At 61.5% G+C, this 405-nt stretch overlaps 1 protein-coding gene across 1 annotated transcript in view; it reads left to right on the top strand.

Moving 5' to 3' along the window:
- Nucleotides 1–6: 6 nt before the first annotated feature.
- Nucleotides 7–405, top strand: part of EGR3 (early growth response 3) — a 3,849-nt gene continuing 3,450 nt past the window's right edge. Inside the window, exon 1 of the mRNA XM_010845497.1 lies at nt 7–285. Coding sequence (XP_010843799.1) covers nt 132–285 — 154 coding nt within the window. The 5' untranslated portion in view covers nt 7–131. The remainder of the gene's footprint in view (nt 286–405) is intronic.

Below are 405 nucleotides of genomic sequence, written 5' to 3'. Positions count from 1 at the left end.
TCCCTCCTCCCCCCGAACTTTCCCTCTCGCATGCTTTTCCCCTGCACCACCGATCGCCTCTCGGATGCCGCTTGCCTGGAAGCTGCGTTAGGAGCAAGCGGCGGCGGCGGCGGCGGCAGCTCGGGAGTGCTATGACCGGCAAACTCGCCGAGAAGCTGCCGGTGACCATGAGCAGTTTGCTAAACCAACTGCCTGACAATCTGTACCCCGAGGAGATCCCCAGCGCGCTCAACCTCTTTTCTGGCAGCAGCGACTCGGTAGCCCATTACAATCAGATGGCTACAGGTAAGGGCGGCGGGGAAGCGGCGAGGCAGCGAGGAAGGAAAGGGAGAGAGGAAGAGGAGGAGGGAACAAGCTAGCTACGGATGGATAGATGGATGGATGGATGGAGAGATGGGGGGGGGG

This window comes from Bison bison, unplaced genomic scaffold (assembly GCF_000754665.1).
Source record: "Bison bison bison isolate TAMUID 2011002044 unplaced genomic scaffold, Bison_UMD1.0 scf7180017864217, whole genome shotgun sequence".
In the NCBI taxonomy this organism is placed as follows: Eukaryota; Metazoa; Chordata; class Mammalia; order Artiodactyla; family Bovidae; genus Bison; species Bison bison.
The sequence above is the reverse complement of the archived record's forward strand: the minus strand, read 5'-3'. Positions and strand labels throughout refer to the sequence as shown.